Raw genomic sequence first — 23,103 nt, forward strand, 5'->3', positions numbered from 1 at the left:
TCGACGTGCAAGATGAGGTCACGGTGCATTTCCTTACATGCAAAACAAAAGTCGCACCTCTAAAAGCATCACAAACGGATGAATCACTTACAATACCCCGACTGGAGTTGTGTGCTGCGTTATTACTTGCGCAATTACTATCTCATCAACTTTTCGTGCTTCGTGATATTGTAACGGTAGATTGTGTTCGAGCTTGGAGCGATTCTACCATTGTATTGGCGTGGCTTAACGGGGATCAAAAACAGTTCAAAATATTCGTTACAAATCGAGTTTCAAAAATTCACTCACTTCTGCCACATTGTGAATGGTCTCATGTACGATCATCAGAAAACCCAGCAGATCCTGCATCTCGAGGTATGTTACCCGAGGAACTTCTTACCAATCGGTTACATTTAAATGGTCCAGAGTTTCTGCAAGATCCCAACGATCAGTGGCCAAGTTTGATACCGAACGAGTTTCCAATTGAACAGCTTCCAGATGTTAAAACCTCAGTTAAAAATGTTTTTCATGTTCAGGACAATATTCAACCTACGGAGGTGATCAGCCGTTTTTCCACGCTAACAAAGATGCAACGTGTGTTAGCGTATTGTTTTCGCTTTGCCCGTCGTCGACATATTCCGAAGAGCAGCGGACCAATTACTCGGATGGAGTACGACCGTGCATTGAGCGCTGCTATTTTATGTACGCAACTGACTCATCTATCGGGTCTACACAAACAGATAAAAAATCAAGATTCCATCACTCCTACAACGACAGCCCAGCTAGCTCCTTTTATCGATGAGAAGGGAATCATTCGGGTCGGCGGAAGATTGAAACGTGCATTATTGGATGAAGATGCTAAACACCCAATCCTTCTGCCTCAAAAGACTCATCTGACGGAGCTTATCATTCGACACTATCATCACATTTCGCTACATGGTGGATCAAGATTAGTACTTGCGATGATACATCAAAAATTTTGGATTATTTCTGGTCGAACAGCCGTTCGTAACTTCACCTATTCATGTATCCCTTGCACTAAATTTAGGAGTATGAACCCAAAACCTTTTATGGGGGATTTGCCAGCTGTTAGACTAACTGCAAACCGACCATTTTTCGATGTTGGGATGGATTACGGCGGGCCTTTCATGGTTCGTGAGAGTCGACGTCGCGGTGCGCGTAGCAATAAGATATATTTAGCAGTATTCGTATGCATGTCAGTAAAGGCTGTGCATTTGGAGACTGTGTCTGACATATCCTCGGACGCATTCCTCGCCGCATTGGACAGATTTGTTGCTCGGCGTGGGATTCCCAACAGCATGTATACAGATTGCGGCACAAATTATGTGGGTGCAGCAAAACAATTAAAGCAATTATTTGACAAGGCTTCCAATCAGCATGTTTTATATGGTCGTATACCTTGTAAGTGGCACTTTAATCCCCCGGGGGCCCCACATTTCGGCGGTATATGGGAAGCTGCCGTAAAGAGCGCAAAAACCCATTTGAAAAAGGTGATCGGTGCTCAGATATACACTAATGAAGAATTTACAACTCTCATAACGCGGATCGAAGGCGTGCTGAACTCTCGGCCGATGTTACCGCTGTCAAGTGATCCAAACGACCTAGAGGTGTTGACCCCCGGTCATTTTCTAATTGGACAACCACTACTATCACTGCCAGAAGAAAATGTAGTAGATACTCCAACTAACCGTCTAAATCGTTGGCAATTACTCCGCCAAGCTCATCAGTCTTTCTGGCGTCGTTGGAGCAACGAATACTTACACACCCTCCAAGGAAGACAAAAATGGTACAAGCAGACACCAAACTTAGCCGTTGGAGATCTTGTGGTCATCAACACACCATCACGACCACCCATGTCCTGGCAAATCGGTCGAATCACCCAGGTGCATCCAGGTGCAGATGACATTGTACGTGTAGCGACTGTCAAAACACAGGAGGGAACTCTGACCCGTCCTGTGGTCAAGTTGGTGAAACTACCGGTTGATCCAAAACCCTAAAAGGCACCCAGTGACGATATCCTTATCATTTTTTTATTTTGTTTTTTTTTGTCTCCTTGTTATATTATTATTATATATATTTTTTTTTTGTTTTTATATATTTATATGTATTTTTTTTGAAAGTCATCCTTTCAAAAGGCGGGAGGATGTTCGTACTAGATATCGCCAGAGCGCGCCAGCTAATTGGTAATTAATTAAATTTGATCCGGTTGCTGGTGCGCCTGCGCTGTTTGTCTCGGTGCCCCGTTGCGCCGTCTCTCTTGGGCCAGTCTGTCAAAAGTGTCGTTACGAATCCGACATCGGTCGTCGCCTTTGTTATATATATATATATTTTGCCATCGGTGGCATAGTGTTTTTTTGGTGCGCGGCCACTCGAGGCGATGCGTATTTTGTGACGCGGGCGATTTTGGTTCTCAATTCCGTAGAAAACGGTATTCGGTTAATTCCGACGTAGCGGAATTGAGACCATTTTTTTGTGCACACGGACGCACACATATACATATATATATTTATTCTACACCAGCGCGGGCTGTGATAGTAATATATTATAGTGTGCCTTTTTTTTTATGGTGCACCGGGCACCATCGTCCGTGGTACTTTGTTTAATTTTAATATCATCTTCGTGATCATAAATCGCGCGCGGGTGCGAAGTGTGTTGGACGTTCTACACGTGGTTTGCGGGTCCTGGCAGTTAACAACATTCCGTCCAATTTTGAGGCTATGGTGCGGTTGGCGGCACGGTCACGGTAACGCGTTATCACCTGTGATACGCGATATTTTTTATATCTTTGTGTTATCAATTTTGTTATTGTTATAGTCAACATTACTATCATTTTTCATTATTATTATTATGTAGTACGTGTATTATCATTAATTGGTTCAATTTTTAGTATTATTATAACATTTGATTTATATAGTAGGTGGGCGCCTACTCCCCAATATTATAATATTTGTAATCACATTATTATTATTAGTTTCAAAGGTGATGTATTGTTATATCATTAATACAGTCCACTATTATTATTTTATGACAACAATCTAGTTTCTTTTCTTTATTATATTTATTATAATTACCTATTGGCTTGTTGCATATATATATATTTATAAAGAAATACGGTATAGACAATACACTGGTGTACCTATGGGGTTATTAACTTAAATCTAATATATAAAAAAATTGTATTTAAGTATATTTAATAAAACCATGCAGATTTTAAGTGAAAATTTCATTTATTTAATTATAGTGGGAAGATGGTCAATTTTTAAATCTGAGCGGAAATTGAAATATTTTACCCCTAGAACGTTAAATTACGTTTTTCTGGTGCACCTATGGGGTTATTAACTTAAATCTAACATATAAAAATTGTATTTAAGTATATTTAAAAAACCCATTAGTTTTAAGTGAAAATTTCATTTATTTAACTAAAGTGGGAAGATGGTGAATTTTTAAATCTGAGCGGAAATTGAAATATTTTACCCCTAGAACGTTAAATTACGTTTTTCTGGTGCACCTATTGGGTTATTAACTTAAATCTAATATTTAAAAATTGTAATTTAATATATTTAAAAAAACTCATTAGTTTTTAAAGTGAAAATTTCATTTATTTAACTAAAGTGGGAAGATGGTGAATTTTTAAATCTGAGCGGAAATTGAAATATTTTACCCCTAGAACGTTTAAATTACGTTTTCTGGTTACCCTATGGGGTTATTAACTTAAATCTAATATTTAAAAATTGTAATTTAATATATTTAAAAAAACTCTTTAGTTTTAAAGTGAAAATTTTTTTTATTTAATTGTATTGGGAAAAGGGTCAATTATTAAATCTGAGCGGAAATTGATATATTTTACCCCCTAGAACGTTAAATTACGTTTTCTGGTGTACCTATGGGGTTATTAACTTAAATCTAACATATAAAAATTGTATTTAAGTATATTAAATAAAACCATGAAGATTTTAAGTGAAAATTTCATTTATTTAACTATAGTGGGGAAGATGGTCAATTTTTAAATCTGAGCGGAAATTGAAATATTTTACCCCTAGAACGTTAAATTACGTTTTCTGGTGTACCTATGGAGTTATTAACTTAAATCTAACATATAAAATTGTATTTAAGTATATTTAATTAAACCATGCAGATTTTAAGTGAAAATTTCATTTATTTTAACTAAAGTGGGAAGATGGTGAATTTTTAAATCTGAGCGGAAATTGAAATATTTTACCCCTAGAACTTTAAATTATGTTTTCTGGTGTAACTATGGGGTTATTAACTTAAATCTAATATATAAAAATTGTATTTAAGTATATTTAATAAAACCATGCAGATTTTAAGTGAAAATTTCATTTATTTAACTATAGTGGGAAGATGGTCAATTTTAAATCTGAGCGGAAATTGAAATATTTTACCCCTAGAACGTTAAATTACGTTTTCTGGTGCACCTTTGGGGTTATTAACTTAAATCTAACATATAAAAATTGTATTTAAGTATATTTAAAAAAACCCATTAGTTTTAAAGTGAAAATTTCATTTATTTAACTAAAGTGGGAAGATGGTGAATTTTTAAATCTGAGCGGAAATTGAAATATTTTACCCCTAGAACGTTAAATTACGTTTTCTGGTGCACCTATTGGGTTATTAACTTAAATCTAATATTTAAAAATTGTAATTTAATATATTTAAAAAAACTCATTAGTTTTAAAGTGAAAATTTCATTTATTTAACTAAAGTGGGAAAATGGTGAATTTTTAAATCTGAGCGGAAATTGAAATATTTTACCCCTAGAACGTTAAATTACGTTTTCTGGTTACCCTATGGGGTTATTAACTTAAATCTAATATTTAAAAATTGTAATTTAATATATTTAAAAAAACTCTTTAGTTTTAAAGTGAAAATTTTTTTTATTTAATTGTATTGGGAAAAGGGTCAATTATTAAATCTGAGCGGAAATTGAAATATTTTACCCCTAGAACGTTAAATTACGTTTTCTGGTGCACCTATGGGGTTATTAACTTAAATCTAACATATAAAAATTGTATTTAAGTATATTTAATAAAACCATGAAGATTTTAAGTGAAAATTTCATTTATTTAACTATAGTGGGAAGATGGTCAATTTTTAAATCTGAGCGGAAATTGAAATATTTTACCCCTAGAACGTTAAATTACGTTTTCTGGTGTACCTATGGAGTTATTAACTTAAATCTAACATATAAAAATTGTATTTAAGTATATTTAATTAAACCATGCAGATTTTAAGTGAAAATTTCATTTATTTAACTAAAGTGGGAAGATGGTGAATTTTTAAATCTGAGCGGAAATTGAAATATTTTACCCCTAGAACTTTAAATTATGTTTTCTGGTGTAACTATGGGGTTATTAACTTAAATCTAATATATAAAAATTGTATTTTAGTATATTTAATAAAACCATGCAGATTTTAAGTGAAAATTTCATTTATTTAACTATAGTGGGAAGATGGTCAATTTTTAAATCTGAGCGGAAATTGAAATATTTTACCCCTAGAACGTTAAATTACGTTTTCTGGTGCACCTTTGGGGTTATTAACTTAAATCTAACATATAAAAATTGTATTTAAGTATATTTAAAAAAAACCCATTAGTTTTAAAGTGAAAATTTCATTTATTTAACTAAAGTGGGAAGATGGTGAATTTTTAAATCTGAGCGGAAATTGAAATATTTTACCCCTAGAACGTTAAATTACGTTTTCTGGTGCACCTATTGGGTTATTAACTTAAATCTAATATTTAAAAATTGTAATTTAATATATTTAAAAAAACTCATTAGTTTTAAAGTGAAAATTTCATTTATTTAACTAAAGTGGGAAGATGGTGAATTTTTAAATCTGAGCGGAAATTGAAATATTTTACCCCTAGAACGTTAAATTACGTTTTCTGGTTACCCTATGGGGTTATTAACTTAAATCTAATATTTAAAAATTGTAATTTAATATATTTAAAAAAACTCTTTAGTTTTAAAGTGAAAATTTTTTTTATTTAATTGTATTGGGAAAAGGGTCAATTATTAAATCTGAGCGGAAATTGAAATATTTTACCCCTAGAACGTTAAATTACGTTTTCTGGTGTACCTATGGGGTTATTAACTTAAATCTAACATATAAAAATTGTATTTAAGTATATTTAATAAAACCATGCAGATTTTAAGTGAAAATTTCATTTATTTAACTATAGTGGGAAGATGGTCAATTTTTAAATCTGAGCGGAAATTGAAATATTTTACCCCTAGAACGTTAAATTACGTTTTCTGGTGCACCTATTGGGTTATTAACTTAAATCTAATATTTAAAAATTGTAATTTAATATATTTAAAAAAACTCATTAGTTTTAAAGTGAAAATTTCATTTATTTAACTAAAGTGGGAAGATGGTGAATTTTTAAATCTGAGCGGAAATTGAAATATTTTACCCCTAGAACGTTAAATTACGTTTTCTGGTGCACCTATGGGGTTATTAACTTAAATCTAACATATAAAAATTGTATTTAAGTATATTTAAAAAAACCCATTAGTTTTAAAGTGAAAATTTCATTTATTTAACTAAAGTGGGAAGATGGTGAATTTTTAAATCTGAGCGGAAATTGAAATATTTTACCCCTAGAACGTTAAATTACGTTTTCTGGTGCACCTATTGGGTTATTAACTTAAATCTAATATTTAAAAATTGTAATTTAATATATTTAAAAAAACTCATTAGTTTTAAAGTGAAAATTTCATTTATTTAACTAAAGTGGGAAGATGGTGAATTTTTAAATCTGAGCGGAAATTGAAATATTTTACCCCTAGAACGTTAAATTACGTTTTCTGGTTACCCTATGGGGTTATTAACTTAAATCTAATATTTAAAAATTGTAATTTAATATATTTAAAAAAACTCTTTAGTTTTAAAGTGAAAATTTTTTTTATTTAATTGTATTGGGAAAAGGGTCAATTATTAAATCTGAGCGGAAATTGATATATTTTACCCCTAGAACGTTAAATTACGTTTTCTGGTGTACCTATGGGGTTATTAACTTAAATCTAATATTTAAAAATTGTAATTTAATATATTTAAAAAAACTCTTTAGTTTTAAAGTGAAAATTTTTTTTATTTAATTGTATTGGGAAAAGGGTCAATTATTAAATCTGAGCGGAAATTGAAATATTTTACCCCTAGAACGTTAAATTACGTTTTCTGGTGCACCTATGGGGTTATTAACTTAAATCTAACATATAAAAATTGTATTTAAGTATATTTAATAAAACCATGAAGATTTTAAGTGAAAATTTCATTTATTTAACTATAGTGGGAAGATGGTCAATTTTTAAATCTGAGCGGAAATTGAAATATTTTACCCCTAGAACGTTAAATTACGTTTTCTGGTGTACCTATGGAGTTATTAACTTAAATCTAACATATAAAAATTGTATTTAAGTATATTTAATTAAACCATGCAGATTTTAAGTGAAAATTTCATTTATTTAACTAAAGTGGGAAGATGGTGAATTTTTAAATCTGAGCGGAAATTGAAATATTTTACCCCTAGAACTTTAAATTATGTTTTCTGGTGTAACTATGGGGTTATTAACTTAAATCTAATATATAAAAATTGTATTTAAGTATATTTAATAAAACCATGCAGATTTTAAGTGAAAATTTCATTTATTTAACTATAGTGGGAAGATGGTCAATTTTTAAATCTGAGCGGAAATTGAAATATTTTACCCCTAGAACGTTAAATTACGTTTTCTGGTGCACCTTTGGGGTTATTAACTTAAATCTAACATATAAAAATTGTATTTAAGTATATTTAAAAAAACCCATTAGTTTTAAAGTGAAAATTTCATTTATTTAACTAAAGTGGGAAGATGGTGAATTTTTAAATCTGAGCGGAAATTGAAATATTTTACCCCTAGAACGTTAAATTACGTTTTCTGGTGCACCTATTGGGTTATTAACTTAAATCTAATATTTAAAAATTGTAATTTAATATATTTAAAAAAACTCATTAGTTTTAAAGTGAAAATTTCATTTATTTAACTAAAGTGGGAAGATGGTGAATTTTTAAATCTGAGCGGAAATTGAAATATTTTACCCCTAGAACGTTAAATTACGTTTTCTGGTTACCCTATGGGGTTATTAACTTAAATCTAATATTTAAAAATTGTAATTTAATATATTTAAAAAAACTCTTTAGTTTTAAAGTGAAAATTTTTTTTATTTAATTGTATTGGGAAAAGGGTCAATTATTAAATCTGAGCGGAAATTGAAATATTTTACCCCTAGAACGTTAAATTACGTTTTCTGGTGTACCTATGGGGTTATTAACTTAAATCTAACATATAAAAATTGTATTTAAGTATATTTAATAAAACCATGCAGATTTTAAGTGAAAATTTCATTTATTTAACTATAGTGGGAAGATGGTGAATTTTTAAATCTGAGCGGAAATTGAAATATTTTACCCCTAGAACGTTAAATTACGTTTTCTGGTGCACCTATGGGGTTATTAACTTAAATCTAACATATAAAAATTGTATTTAAGTATATTTAAAAAAACCCATTAGTTTTAAAGTGAAAATTTCATTTATTTAACTAAAGTGGGAAGATGGTGAATTTTTAAATCTGAGCGGAAATTGAAATATTTTACCCCTAGAACGTTAAATTACGTTTTCTGGTGCACCTATTGGGTTATTAACTTAAATCTAATATTTAAAAATTGTAATTTAATATATTTAAAAAAACTCATTAGTTTTAAAGTGAAAATTTCATTTATTTAACTAAAGTGGGAAGATGGTGAATTTTTAAATCTGAGCGCAAATTGAAATATTTTACCCCTAGAACGTTAAATTACGTTTTCTGGTGCACCTATGGGGTTATTAACTTAAATCTAACATATAAAAATTGTATTTAAGTATATTTAATAAAACCATGCAGATTTTAAGTGAAAATTTCATTTATTTAACTAAAGTGGGAAGATGGTGAATTTTTAAATCTGAGCGGAAATTGAAATATTTTACCCCTAGAACGTTAAATTACGTTTTCTGGTTACCCTATGGGGTTATTAACTTAAATCTAATATTTAAAAATTGTAATTTAATATATTTAAAAAAACTCTTTAGTTTTAAAGTGAAAATTTTTTTTATTTAATTGTATTGGGAAAAGGGTCAATTATTAAATCTGAGCGGAAATTGATATATTTTACCCCTAGAATGTTAAATTACGTTTTCTGGTGTACCTATGGGGTTATTAACTTAAATCTAACATATAAAAATTGTATTTAAGTATATTAAATAAAACCATGAAGATTTTAAGTGAAAATTTCATTTATTTAACTATAGTGGGAAGATGGTCAATTTTTAAATCTGAGCGGAAATTGAAATATTTTACCCCTAGAACGTTAAATTACGTTTTCTGGTGTACCTATGGAGTTATTAACTTAAATCTAACATATAAAAATTGTATTTAAGTATATTTAATTAAACCATGCAGATTTTAAGTGAAAATTTAATTTATTTAACTAAAGTGGGAAGATGGTCAATTTTTAAATCTGAGCGGAAATTGAAATATTTTACCCCTAGAACGTTAAATTACTTTTTCTGGTGCACCTATGGGGTTATTAACTTAAATCTAACATATAAAAATTGTAATTTAATATATTTAAAAAAACTCATTAGTTTTAAAGTGAAAATTTCATTTATTTAACTAAAGTGGGAAGATGGTGAATTTTTAAATCTGAGCGCAAATTGAAATATTTTACCCCTAGAACGTTAAATTACGTTTTCTGGTGCACCTATGGGGTTATTAACTTAAATCTAACATATAAAAATTGTATTTAAGTATATTTAATAAAACCATGCAGATTTTAAGTGAAAATTTCATTTATTTAACTAAAGTGGGAGGATGGTGAATTTTTAAATCTGAGCTGAAATTGAAATATTTTACCCCTAGAACGTTAAATTACTTTTTCTGGTGCACCTATGGGGTTATTAACTTAAATCTAATATTTAAAAATTGTAATTTAATATAATTAAAAAAACTCTTTAGTTTTAAAGTGAAAAATTTTTTTTTAATTGTAGTGGGAAAAGGGTCAATTAATAAATCTGAGCGGAAATTGAAATATTTTACCCCTAGAACGTAAAATTACGTTTTCTGGTGTACCTATGGGGTTATTAACTTAAATCTAACATATAAAAATTGTAATTAAGTATATTAAATAAAACCATGAAGATTTTAAGTGAAACTTTCATTTATTTAACTATAGTGGGAAGATGGTCAATTTTTAAATCTGAGCGGAAATTGAAATATTTTACCCCTAGAACGTAAAATTACTTTTTCTGGTGCACCTATGGGGTAATTAACTTAAATCTAACATATAAAAATTGTAATTTAATATATTTAAAAAAACTCATTAGTTTTAAAGTGAAAATTTCATTTATTTAACTAAAGTGGGAAGATGGTGAATTTTTAAATCTGAGCGCAAATTGAAATATTTTACCCCTAGAACGTTAAATTACGTTTTCTGGTGCACCTATGGGGTTATTAACTTAAATCTAACATATAAAAATTGTATTTAAGTATATTTAATAAAACCATGCAGATTTTAAGTGAAAATTTCATTTATTTAACTAAAGTGGGAGGATGGTGAATTTTTAAATCTGAGCGGAAATTGAAATATTTTACCCCTAGAACGTTAAATTACTTTTTCTGGTGCACCTATGGGGTTATTAACTTAAATCTAATATTTAAAAATTGTAATTTAATATATTTAAAAAAACTCTTTAGTTTTAAAGTGAAAAATTTTTTTATTTTATTGTATTGGGAAAAGGGTCAATTATTAAATCTGAGCGGAAATTGATATATTTTACCCCTAGAACGTTAAATTACGTTTTCTGGTGTACCTATGGGGTTATTAACTTAAATCTAATATATAAAAATTGTATTTAAGTATATTTAATAAAACCATGCAGATTTTAAGTGAAAATTTCATTTATTTAATTATAGTGGGAAGATGGTCAATTTTTAAATCTGAGCGGAAATTGAAATATTTTACCCCTAGAACGTTAAATTACGTTTTCTGGTGCACCTATGGGGTTATTAACTTAAATCTAACATATAAAAATTGTATTTAAGTATATTTAAAAAAACCCATTAGTTTTAAAGTGAAAATTTCATTTATTTAACTAAAGTGGGAAGATGGTGAATTTTTAAATCTGAGCGGAAATTGAAATATTTTACCCCTAGAACGTTAAATTACGTTTTCTGGTGCACCTATTGGGTTATTAACTTAAATCTAATATTTAAAAATTGTAATTTAATATATTTAAAAAAACTCATTAGTTTTAAAGTGAAAATTTCATTTATTTAACTAAAGTGGGAAGATGGTGAATTTTTAAATCTGAGCGGAAATTGAAATATTTTACCCCTAGAACGTTAAATTACGTTTTCTGGTTACCCTATGGGGTTATTAACTTAAATCTAATATTTAAAAATTGTAATTTAATATATTTAAAAAAACTCTTTAGTTTTAAAGTGAAAATTTTTTTTATTTAATTGTATTGGGAAAAGGGTCAATTATTAAATCTGAGCGGAAATTGATATATTTTACCCCTAGAACGTTAAATTACGTTTTCTGGTGTACCTATGGGGTTATTAACTTAAATCTAACATATAAAAATTGTATTTAAGTATATTAAATAAAACCATGAAGATTTTAAGTGAAAATTTCATTTATTTAACTATAGTGGGAAGATGGTCAATTTTTAAATCTGAGCGGAAATTGAAATATTTTACCCCTAGAACGTTAAATTACGTTTTCTGGTGTACCTATGGAGTTATTATCTTAAATCTAATATTTAAAAATTGTAATTTAATATATTTAAAAAAACTCATTAGTTTTAAGGTGAAAATTTCATTTATTTAACTAAAGTGGGAAGATGGTGAATTTTTAAATCTGAGCGGAAATTGAAATATTTTACCCCTAGAACGTTAAATTACGTTTTCTGGTTACCCTATGGGGTTATTAACTTAAATCTAATATTTAAAAATTGTAATTTAATATATTTAAAAAAACTCTTTAGTTTTAAAGTGAAAATTTTTTTTATTTAATTGTATTGGGAAAAGGGTCAATTATTAAATCTGAGCGGAAATTGATATATTTTACCCCTAGAACGTTAAATTACGTTTTCTGGTGTACCTATGGGGTTATTAACTTAAATCTAACATATAAAAATTGTATTTAAGTATATTAAATAAAACCATGAAGATTTTAAGTGAAAATTTCATTTATTTAACTATAGTGGGAAGATGGTCAATTTTTAAATCTGAGCGGAAATTGAAATATTTTACCCCTAGAACGTTAAATTACGTTTTCTGGTGTACCTATGGAGTTATTAACTTAAATCTAACATATAAAAATTGTATTTAAGTATATTTAATTAAACCATGCAGATTTTAAGTGAAAATTTCATTTATTTAACTAAAGTGGGAAGATGGTGAATTTTTAAATCTGAGCGGAAATTGAAATATTTTACCCCTAGAACTTTAAATTATGTTTTCTGGTGTAACTATGGGGTTATTAACTTAAATCTAATATATAAAAATTGTATTTAAGTATATTTAATAAAACCATGCAGATTTTAAGTGAAAATTTCATTTATTTAACTATAGTGGGAAGATGGTCAATTTTTAAATCTGAGCGGAAATTGAAATATTTTACCCCTAGAACGTTAAATTACGTTTTCTGGTGCACCTTTGGGGTTATTAACTTAAATCTAACATATAAAAATTGTATTTAAGTATATTTAAAAAAACCCATTAGTTTTAAAGTGAAAATTTCATTTATTTAACTAAAGTGGGAAGATGGTGAATTTTTAAATCTGAGCGGAAATTGAAATATTTTACCCCTAGAACGTTAAATTACGTTTTCTGGTGCACCTATTGGGTTATTAACTTAAATCTAATATTTAAAAATTGTAATTTAATATATTTAAAAAAACTCATTAGTTTTAAAGTGAAAATTTCATTTATTTAACTAAAGTGGGAAGATGGTGAATTTTTAAATCTGAGCGGAAATTGAAATATTTTACCCCTAGAACGTTAAATTACGTTTTCTGGTTACCCTATGGGGTTATTAACTTAAATCTAATATTTAAAAATTGTAATTTAATATATTTAAAAAAACTCTTTAGTTTTAAAGTGAAAATTTTTTTTATTTAATTGTATTGGGAAAAGGGTCAATTATTAAATCTGAGCGGAAATTGAAATATTTTACCCCTAGAACGTTAAATTACGTTTTCTGGTGCACCTATGGGGTTATTAACTTAAATCTAACATATAAAAATTGTATTTAAGTATATTTAATAAAACCATGAAGATTTTAAGTGAAAATTTCATTTATTTAACTATAGTGGGAAGATGGTCAATTTTTAAATCTGAGCGGAAATTGAAATATTTTACCCCTAGAACGTTAAATTACGTTTTCTGGTGTACCTATGGAGTTATTAACTTAAATCTAACATATAAAAATTGTATTTAAGTATATTTAATTAAACCATGCAGATTTTAAGTGAAAATTTCATTTATTTAACTAAAGTGGGAAGATGGTGAATTTTTAAATCTGAGCGGAAATTGAAATATTTTACCCCTAGAACTTTAAATTATGTTTTCTGGTGTAACTATGGGGTTATTAACTTAAATCTAATATATAAAAATTGTATTTTAGTATATTTAATAAAACCATGCAGATTTTAAGTGAAAATTTCATTTATTTAACTATAGTGGGAAGATGGTCAATTTTTAAATCTGAGCGGAAATTGAAATATTTTACCCCTAGAACGTTAAATTACGTTTTCTGGTGCACCTTTGGGGTTATTAACTTAAATCTAACATATAAAAATTGTATTTAAGTATATTTAAAAAAACCCATTAGTTTTAAAGTGAAAATTTCATTTATTTAACTAAAGTGGGAAGATGGTGAATTTTTAAATCTGAGCGGAAATTGAAATATTTTACCCCTAGAACGTTAAATTACGTTTTCTGGTGCACCTATTGGGTTATTAACTTAAATCTAATATTTAAAAATTGTAATTTAATATATTTAAAAAAACTCATTAGTTTTAAAGTGAAAATTTCATTTATTTAACTAAAGTGGGAAGATGGTGAATTTTTAAATCTGAGCGGAAATTGAAATATTTTACCCCTAGAACGTTAAATTACGTTTTCTGGTTACCCTATGGGGTTATTAACTTAAATCTAATATTTAAAAATTGTAATTTAATATATTTAAAAAAACTCTTTAGTTTTAAAGTGAAAATTTTTTTTATTTAATTGTATTGGGAAAAGGGTCAATTATTAAATCTGAGCGGAAATTGAAATATTTTACCCCTAGAACGTTAAATTACGTTTTCTGGTGTACCTATGGGGTTATTAACTTAAATCTAACATATAAAAATTGTATTTAAGTATATTTAATAAAACCATGCAGATTTTAAGTGAAAATTTCATTTATTTAACTATAGTGGGAAGATGGTCAATTTTTAAATCTGAGCGGAAATTGAAATATTTTACCCCTAGAACGTTAAATTACGTTTTCTGGTGCACCTATTGGGTTATTAACTTAAATCTAATATTTAAAAATTGTAATTTAATATATTTAAAAAAACTCATTAGTTTTAAAGTGAAAATTTCATTTATTTAACTAAAGTGGGAAGATGGTGAATTTTTAAATCTGAGCGGAAATTGAAATATTTTACCCCTAGAACGTTAAATTACGTTTTCTGGTGCACCTATGGGGTTATTAACTTAAATCTAACATATAAAAATTGTATTTAAGTATATTTAAAAAAACCCATTAGTTTTAAAGTGAAAATTTCATTTATTTAACTAAAGTGGGAAGATGGTGAATTTTTAAATCTGAGCGGAAATTGAAATATTTTACCCCTAGAACGTTAAATTACGTTTTCTGGTGCACCTATTGGGTTATTAACTTAAATCTAATATTTAAAAATTGTAATTTAATATATTTAAAAAAACTCTTTAGTTTTAAAGTGAAAATTTTTTTTATTTAATTGTATTGGGAAAAGGGTCAATTATTAAATCTGAGCGGAAATTGATATATTTTACCCCTAGAACGTTAAATTACGTTTTCTGGTGTACCTATGGGGTTATTAACTTAAATCTAACATATAAAAATTGTATTTAAGTATATTAAATAAAACCATGAAGATTTTAAGTGAAAATTTCATTTATTTAACTATAGTGGGAAGATGGTCAATTTTTAAATCTGAGCGGAAATTGAAATATTTTACCCCTAGAACGTTAAATTACGTTTTCTGGTGTACCTATGGAGTTATTAACTTAAATCTAACATATAAAAATTGTATTTAAGTATATTTAATTAAACCATGCAGATTTTAAGTGAAAATTTCATTTATTTAACTAAAGTGGGAAGATGGTGAATTTTTAAATCTGAGCGGAAATTGAAATATTTTACCCCTAGAACTTTAAATTATGTTTTCTGGTGTAACTATGGGGTTATTAACTTAAATCTAATATATAAAAATTGTATTTAAGTATATTTAATAAAACCATGCAGATTTTAAGTGAAAATTTCATTTATTTAACTATAGTGGGAAGATGGTCAATTTTTAAATCTGAGCGGAAATTGAAATATTTTACCCCTAGAACGTTAAATTACGTTTTCTGGTGCACCTTTGGGGTTATTAACTTAAATCTAACATATAAAAATTGTATTTAAGTATATTTAAAAAAACCCATTAGTTTTAAAGTGAAAATTTCATTTATTTAACTAAAGTGGGAAGATGGTGAATTTTTAAATCTGAGCGGAAATTGAAATATTTTACCCCTAGAACGTTAAATTACGTTTTCTGGTGCACCTATTGGGTTATTAACTTAAATCTAATATTTAAAAATTGTAATTTAATATATTTAAAAAAACTCATTAGTTTTAAAGTGAAAATTTCATTTATATAACTAAAGTGGGAAAATGGTGAATTTTTAAATCTGAGCGGAAATTGAAATATTTTACCCCTAGAACGTTAAATTACGTTTTCTGGTTACCCTATGGGGTTATTAACTTAAATCTAATATTTAAAAATTGTAATTTAATATATTTAAAAAAACTCTTTAGTTTTAAAGTGAAAATTTTTTTTATTTAATTGTATTGGGAAAAGGGTCAATTATTAAATCTGAGCGGAAATTGAAATATTTTACCCCTAGAACGTTAAATTACGTTTTCTGGTGCACCTATGGGGTTATTAACTTAAATCTAACATATAAAAATTGTATTTAAGTATATTTAATAAAACCATGAAGATTTTAAGTGAAAATTTCATTTATTTAACTATAGTGGGAAGATGGTCAATTTTTAAATCTGAGCGGAAATTGAAATATTTTACCCCTAGAACGTTAAATTACGTTTTCTGGTGTACCTATGGAGTTATTAACTTAAATCTAACATATAAAAATTGTATTTAAGTATATTTAATTAAACCATGCAGATTTTAAGTGAAAATTTCATTTATTTAACTAAAGTGGGAAGATGGTGAATTTTTAAATCTGAGCGGAAATTGAAATATTTTACCCCTAGAACTTTAAATTATGTTTTCTGGTGTAACTATGGGGTTATTAACTTAAATCTAATATATAAAAATTGTATTTAAGTATATTTAATAAAACCATGCAGATTTTAAGTGAAAATTTCATTTATTTAACTATAGTGGGAAGATGGTCAATTTTTAAATCTGAGCGGAAATTGAAATATTTTACCCCTAGAACGTTAAATTACGTTTTCTGGTGCACCTTTGGGGTTATTAACTTAAATCTAACATATAAAAATTGTATTTAAGTATATTTAAAAAAACCCATTAGTTTTAAAGTGAAAATTTCATTTATTTAACTAAAGTGGGAAGATGGTGAATTTTTAAATCTGAGCGGAAATTGAAATATTTTACCCCTAGAACGTTAAATTACGTTTTCTGGTGCACCTATTGGGTTATTAACTTAAATCTAATATTTAAAAATTGTAATTTAATATATTTAAAAAAACTCATTAGTTTTAAAGTGAAAATTTCATTTATTTAACTAAAGTGGGAAGATGGTGAATTTTTAAATCTGAGCGGAAATTGAAATATTTTACCCCTAGAACGTTAAATTACGTTTTCTGGTTACCCTATGGGGTTATTAACTTAAATCTAATATTTAAAAATTGTAATTTAATATATTTAAAAAAACTCTTTAGTTTTAAAGTGAAAATTTTTTTTATTTAATTGTATTGGGAAAAGGGTCAATTATTAAATCTGAGCGGAAATTGAAATATTTTACCCCTAGAACGTTAAATTACGTTTTCTGGTGCACCTATGGGGTTATTAACTTAAATCTAACATATAAAAATTGTATTTAAGTATATTTAATAAAACCATGAAGATTTTAAGTGAAAATTTCATTTATTTAACTATAGTGGGAAGATGGTCAATTTTTAAATCTGAGCGGAAATTGAAATATTTTACCCCTAGAACTTTAAATTATGTTTTCTGGTGTAACTATGGGGTTATTAACTTAAATCTAATATATAAAAATTGTATTTTAGTATATTTAATAAAACCATGCAGATTTTAAGTGAAAATTTCATTTATTTAACTATAGTGGGAAGATGGTCAATTTTTAAATCTGAGCGGAAATTGAAATATTTTACCCCTAGAACGTTAAATTACGTTTTCTGGTGCACCTTTGGGGTTATTAACTTAAATCTAACATATAAAAATTGTATTTAAGTATATTTAAAAAAACCCATTAGTTTTAAAGTGAAAATTTCATTTATTTAACTAAAGTGGGAAGATGGTGAATTTTTAAATCTGAGCGGAAATTGAAATATTTTACCCCTAGAACGTTAAATTACGTTTTCTGGTGCACCTATTGGGTTATTAACTTAAATCTAATATTTAAAAATTGTAATTTAATATATTTAAAAAAACTCATTAGTTTTAAAGTGAAAATTTCATTTATTTAACTAAAGTGGGAAGATGGTGAATTTTTAAATCTGAGCGGAAATTGAAATATTTTACCCCTAGAACGTTAAATTACGTTTTCTGGTTACCCTATGGGGTTATTAACTTAAATCTAATATTTAAAAATTGTAATTTAATATATTTAAAAAAACTCTTTAGTTTTAAAGTGAAAATTTTTTTTATTTAATTGTATTGGGAAAAGGGTCAATTATTAAATCTGAGCGGAAATTGAAATATTTTACCCCTAGAACGTTAAATTACGTTTTCTGGTGTACCTATGGGGTTATTAACTTAAATCTAACATATAAAAATTGTATTTAAGTATATTTAATAAAACCATGCAGATTTTAAGTGAAAATTTCATTTATTTAACTATAGTGGGAAGATGGTCAATTTTTAAATCTGAGCGGAAATTGAAATATTTTACCCCTAGAACGTTAAATTACGTTTTCTGGTGCACCTATTGGGTTATTAACTTAAATCTAATATTTAAAAATTGTAATTTAATATATTTAAAAAAACTCATTAGTTTTAAAGTGAAAATTTCATTTATTTAACTAAAGTGGGAAGATGGTGAATTTTTAAATCTGAGCGGAAATTGAAATATTTTACCCCTAGAACGTTAAATTACGTTTTCTGGTGCACCTATGGGGTTATTAACTTAAATCTAACATATAAAAATTGTATTTAAGTATATTTAAAAAAACCCATTAGTTTTAAAGTGAAAATTTCATTTATTTAACTAAAGTGGGAAGATGGTGAATTTTTAAATCTGAGCGGAAATTGAAATATTTTACCCCTAGAACGTTAAATTACGTTTTCTGGTGCACCTATTGGGTTATTAACTTAAATCTAATATTTAAAAATTGTAATTTAATATATTTAAAAAAACTCATTAGTTTTAAAGTGAAAATTTCATTTATTTAACTAAAGTGGGAAGATGGTGAATTTTTAAATCTGAGCGGAAATTGAAATATTTTACCCCTAGAACGTTAAATTACGTTTTCTGGTTACCCTATGGGGTTATTAACTTAAATCTAATATTTAAAAATTGTAATTTAATATATTTAAAAAAACTCTTTAGTTTTAAAGTGAAAATTTTTTTTATTTAATTGTATTGGGAAAAGGGTCAATTATTAAATCTGAGCGGAAATTGATATATTTTACCCCTAGAACGTTAAATTACGTTTTCTGGTGTACCTATGGGGTTATTAACTTAAATCTAACATATAAAAATTGTATTTAAGTATATTAAATAAAACCATGAAGATTTTAAGTGAAAATTTCATTTATTTAACTATAGTGGGAAGATGGTCAATTTTTAAATCTGAGCGGAAATTGAAATATTTTACCCCTAGAACGTTAAATTACGTTTTCTGGTGTACCTATGGAGTTATTAACTTAAATCTAACATATAAAAATTGTATTTAAGTATATTTAATTAAACCATGCAGATTTTAAGTGAAAATTTCATTTATTTAACTAAAGTGGGAAGATGGTGAATTTTTAAATCTGAGCGGAAATTGAAATATTTTACCCCTAGAACTTTAAATTATGTTTTCTGGTGTAACTATGGGGTTATTAACTTAAATCTAATATATAAAAATTGTATTTAAGTATATTTAATAAAACCATGCAGATTTTAAGTGAAAATTTCATTTATTTAACTATAGTGGGAAGATGGTCAATTTTTAAATCTGAGCGGAAATTGAAATATTTTACCCCTAGAACGTTAAATTACGTTTTCTGGTGCACCTTTGGGGTTATTAACTTAAATCTAACATATAAAAATTGTATTTAAGTATATTTAAAAAAACCCATTAGTTTTAAAGTGAAAATTTCATTTATTTAACTAAAGTGGGAAGATGGTGAATTTTTAAATCTGAGCGGAAATTGAAATATTTTACCCCTAGAACGTTAAATTACGTTTTCTGGTGCACCTATTGGGTTATTAACTTAAATCTAATATTTAAAAATTGTAATTTAATATATTTAAAAAAACTCATTAGTTTTAAAGTGAAAATTTCATTTATTTAACTAAAGTGGGAAAATGGTGAATTTTTAAATCTGAGCGGAAATTGAAATATTTTACCCCTAGAACGTTAAATTACGTTTTCTGGTTACCCTATGGGGTTATTAACTTAAATCTAATATTTAAAAATTGTAATTTAATATATTTAAAAAAACTCTTTAGTTTTAAAGTGAAAATTTTTTTTATTTAATTGTATTGGGAAAAGGGTCAATTATTAAATCTGAGCGGAAATTGAAATATTTTACCCCTAGAACGTTAAATTACGTTTTCTGGTGCACCTATGGGGTTATTAACTTAAATCTAACATATAAAAATTGTATTTAAGTATATTTAATAAAACCATGAAGATTTTAAGTGAAAATTTCATTTATTTAACTATAGTGGGAAGATGGTCAATTTTTAAATCTGAGCGGAAATTGAAATATTTTACCCCTAGAACGTTAAATTACGTTTTCTGGTGTACCTATGGAGTTATTAACTTAAATCTAACATATAAAAATTGTATTTAAGTATATTTAATTAAACCATGCAGATTTTAAGTGAAAATTTCATTTATTTAACTAAAGTGGGAAGATGGTGAATTTTTAAATCTGAGCGGAAATTGAAATATTTTACCCCTAGAACTTTAAATTATGTTTTCTGGTGTAACTATGGGGTTATTAACTTAAATCTAATATATAAAAATTGTATTTAAGTATATTTAATAAAACCATGCAGATTTTAAGTGAAAATTTCATTTATTTAACTATAGTGGGAAGATGGTCAATTTTTAAATCTGAGCGGAAATTGAAATATTTTACCCCTAGAACGTTAAATTACGTTTTCTGGTGCACCTTTGGGGTTATTAACTTAAATCTAACATATAAAAATTGTATTTAAGTATATTTAAAAAAACCCATTAGTTTTAAAGTGAAAATTTCATTTATTTAACTAAAGTGGGAAGATGGTGAATTTTTAAATCTGAGCGGAAATTGAAATATTTTACCCCTAGAACGTTAAATTACGTTTTCTGGTGCACCTATTGGGTTATTAACTTAAATCTAATATTTAAAAATTGTAATTTAATATATTTAAAAAAACTCATTAGTTTTAAAGTGAAAATTTCATTTATTTAACTAAAGTGGGAAGATGGTGAATTTTTAAATCTGAGCGGAAATTGAAATATTTTACCCCTAGAACGTTAAATTACGTTTTCTGGTTACCCTATGGGGTTATTAACTTAAATCTAATATTTAAAAATTGTAATTTAATATATTTAAAAAAACTCTTTAGTTTTAAAGTGAAAATTTTTTTTATTTAATTGTATTGGGAAAAGGGTCAATTATTAAATCTGAGCGGAAATTGAAATATTTTACCCCTAGAACGTTAAATTACGTTTTCTGGTGTACCTATGGGGTTATTAACTTAAATCTAACATATAAAAATTGTATTTAAGTATATTTAATAAAACCATGCAGATTTTAAGTGAAAATTTCATTTATTTAACTATAGTGGGAAGATGGTCAATTTTTAAATCTGAGCGGAAATTGAAATATTTTACCCCTAGAACGTTAAATTACGTTTTCTGGTGCACCTATTGGGTTATTAACTTAAATCTAATATTTAAAAATTGTAATTTAATATATTTAAAAAAACTCATTAGTTTTAAAGTGAAAATTTCATTTATTTAACTAAAGTGGGAAGATGGTGAATTTTTAAATCTGAGCGGAAATTGAAATATTTTACCCCTAGAACGTTAAATTACGTTTTCTGGTGCACCTATGGGGTTATTAACTTAAATCTAACATATAAAAATTGTATTTAAGTATATTTAAAAAAACCCATTAGTTTTAAAGTGAAAATTTCATTTATTTAACTAAAGTGGGAAGATGGTGAATTTTTAAATCTGAGCGGAAATTGAAATATTTTACCCCTAGAACGTTAAATTACGTTTTCTGGTGCACCTATTGGGTTATTAACTTAAATCTAATATTTAAAAATTGTAATTTAATATATTTAAAAAAACTCATTAGTTTTAAAGTGAAAATTTCATTTATTTAACTAAAGTGGGAAGATGGTGAATTTTTAAATCTGAGCGGAAATTGAAATATTTTACCCCTAGAACGTTAAATTACGTTTTCTGGTTACCCTATGGGGTTATTAACTTAAATCTAATATTTAAAAATTGTAATTTAATATATTTAAAAAAACTCTTTAGTTTTAAAGTGAAAATTTTTTTTATTTAATTGTATTGGGAAAAGGGTCAATTATTAAATCTGAGCGGAAATTGATATATTTTACCCCTAGAACGTTAAATTACGTTTTCTGGTGTACCTATGGGGTTATTAACTTAAATCTAACATATAAAAATTGTATTTAAGTATATTAAATAAAACCATGAAGATTTTAAGTGAAAATTTCATTTATTTAACTATAGTGGGAAGATGGTCAATTTTTAAATCTGAGCGGAAATTGAAATATTTTACCCCTAGAACGTTAAATTACGTTTTCTGGTGTACCTATGGAGTTATTAACTTAAATCTAACATATAAAAATTGTATTTAAGTATATTTAATTAAACCATGCAGATTTTAAGTGAAAATTTCATTTATTTAACTAAAGTGGGAAGATGGTGAATTTTTAAATCTGAGCGGAAATTGAAATATTTTACCCCTAGAACTTTAAATTATGTTTTCTGGTGTAACTATGGGGTTATTAACTTAAATCTAATATATAAAAATTGTATTTAAGTATATTTAATAAAACCATGCAGATTTTAAGTGAAAATTTCATTTATTTAACTATAGTGGGAAGATGGTCAATTTTTAAATCTGAGCGGAAATTGAAATATTTTACCCCTAGAACGTTAAATTACGTTTTCTGGTGCACCTTTGGGGTTATTAACTTAAATCTAACATATAAAAATTGTATTTAAGTATATTTAAAAAAACCCATTAGTTTTAAAGTGAAAATTTCATTTATTTAACTAAAGTGGGAAGATGGTGAATTTTTAAATCTGAGCGGAAATTGAAATATTTTACCCCTAGAACGTTAAAT

The 23,103-nt window shown here is 26.9% G+C and overlaps 1 protein-coding gene across 1 annotated transcript; it reads left to right on the top strand.

Moving 5' to 3' along the window:
- The first annotated feature begins 356 nt into the window (after positions 1–356).
- Positions 357–1,997, top strand: LOC132931190 (uncharacterized). The gene has a single exon (XM_060997311.1). It carries the CDS (start codon positions 357–359, stop codon positions 1,995–1,997), a length of 1,641 nt encoding a protein of 546 aa, XP_060853294.1.
- The last annotated feature ends 21,106 nt before the right edge of the window (positions 1,998–23,103 follow it).

The sequence above is a fragment of the Rhopalosiphum padi genome, unplaced genomic scaffold (assembly GCF_020882245.1).
Source record: "Rhopalosiphum padi isolate XX-2018 unplaced genomic scaffold, ASM2088224v1 scaffold1, whole genome shotgun sequence".
Classification (NCBI taxonomy): Eukaryota; Metazoa; Arthropoda; class Insecta; order Hemiptera; family Aphididae; genus Rhopalosiphum; species Rhopalosiphum padi.

What these genes read in the sequence shown, in the direction of transcription:
- LOC132931190 (XM_060997311.1), top strand. Translation starts at nt 357, where the DNA reads ATGTTACCCGAGGAACTTCTTACCAATCGGTTACATTTAAATGGTCCA.